Source organism: Octopus bimaculoides, chromosome 22 (assembly GCF_001194135.2).
Source record: "Octopus bimaculoides isolate UCB-OBI-ISO-001 chromosome 22, ASM119413v2, whole genome shotgun sequence".
NCBI lineage: Eukaryota > Metazoa > Mollusca > Cephalopoda > Octopoda > Octopodidae > Octopus > Octopus bimaculoides.
Window position 1 is genome coordinate 8110780 of NC_069002.1, and position 1869 is coordinate 8112648.

A 1869-nucleotide genomic window follows, 5' to 3' on the forward strand; every position below is an offset into this window, starting at 1 on the left:
TATATATATATATATGTTTATGTGTGTGTGTTTGTGTTTGTCCCCCACCATCGATTCACAACCGATGTTGGTCTTTTTACGTCCCCGTAATTTAGCAATTCGGCAAAAGAGACCGTTAGGACAAGTACTAGGCTTACAAATAATAAGACTTGGGGGCGATTTGTTCAATTAAAGGCGGTGCTCCAGCATGGCCGCAGTCAAAATGACTGAAACAAGTAAAAGAATAAAAGAATTTAAAAAAAGGTTTTATATGTATGTGTGAACATAGGAAATGGTATGTCTGTGTTTGTGTATGTGTTTGTGTAATTTGAACCCAACTTTATGAGTAATTATCTAAGATATATATTATATATTGTCCAGGTGGATTACCAGAAACAGCAACAAAGAACATATAAATGCCACAGAGAAAGAAATACAAAGCATAACGGATACATTGAGAATAAAAGAACGAGAAAATGGTAACCGGAACAATATCTCCAGTAGCAAGAATATGTAGAAGAATAATCACATAATTCGTAACAACAGTAAAAATAGTAATAGCAACAAAAAATTTCATTCAACATAAAATACTCCCTCTTTGTGAGAAACAAAATCTCCCACCATCCCCACAAGGACAACAGCAGCCTTTTCACACTACCAACAGCCACTTATATCACTGACATAGACAAAAGAAGAGGAAGAGAGAAAATTTAACTGAATTATGATGAAGCGAAATGTTGATGATGACGAGGAAGAGGACGAGGAGGAATACGACAAGTGTATAGAGATGCAGGAATTGTCATTAGAAGGAAAATGTGATAATATTAGTGAGATCGCAGAGAAGACCAAAATGGACAGCAAGAAGAGACACCAGTCTTTGTCGTCGATAAATCTGGACGGAAGTAACCAAAACCTTATAAAGCTTCCTTACCTTTCGGGTAACTGATATTTAATTTATAAGTACTTACACATATATTCATACCGGTATATATATATATATATAAATCAAAGGTACACGCACACATACACATACACACACACATACACGTATGTGAATATCCACATTGTCCATCTGTTTTTATTTATTTATTTATTTTTAACCTCTCTATCAACCTGCTCCTTGCGTGATCCGAAGTATATTATGTTCCGTATATTTAATACAATGAACGTTTCTTGATATACCCAAGGTGTAGTGATGTATTCAGTCGGGTTCAATTAATTGTAAACGTAACCTGAGTATCTTTCTGGTGTGGCGTAGCGTAGCGTGACGTAGCGTGCCGTAACACGGTGTAGCGCAGCGTAGCATGGCGTAGCATGGCGTAGCATGGCGTAGCATGGCGTAGCATGGCGTAGCGTGGCGTAGCATGGCGTTGTGTGGCGTAGCATGGCGTAGCATGGCGTAGCATGGCGTAGCATGGCGTAGCGTGGCGTAGCGTGGCGTAGCGTGGCGTAGCGTGGCGTAGCATGGCGTAGCATGGCGTAGCATGGCGTAGCATGGCGTAGCCCGCTGGAACACATCTCAGTTGAAATTCCACCGAGACTTCTGTAACGCCCATTTCACTGCCAATGTCTCACTCTTTGTTATTAAGTTAGATATTAATTTAGATGACAACAAAAAAAAAAGGGAAAGAAAGATGTAATCCGTTACTCATTTATTTATTTATTTGTTCATCTATAAATATGTAGTTATTTATTTATTTGCTTTATTTATTAAAGTAAAAATAAATATTTCCCAAATAATTTTATTCATTGTCACCAGATATAGAAAAGTTAACAAGATATTGTTAATCAATGATTTTTTTAATTGCTGCTATCAATGTTGCTGCTGCTACTACTACCACTACAACCACTACTATTACTACTACTACTACTACTACTACTACTACTACT

At 37.4% G+C, this 1869-nt stretch overlaps 1 protein-coding gene across 1 annotated transcript in view; it reads left to right on the forward strand.

Annotated features, from left to right (window-relative positions):
* The window catches only part of LOC106869942 (equilibrative nucleoside transporter 1), a 21167-nt gene that overhangs the window by 2953 nt on the left and 16345 nt on the right, over positions 1-1869 (forward strand). Inside the window, exon 2 of the mRNA XM_014915884.2 lies at positions 361-917. Within this exon, the coding sequence (XP_014771370.1) occupies positions 701-917 (217 nt within the window). The 5' untranslated portion in view covers positions 361-700. The remainder of the gene's footprint in view (positions 1-360; positions 918-1869) is intronic.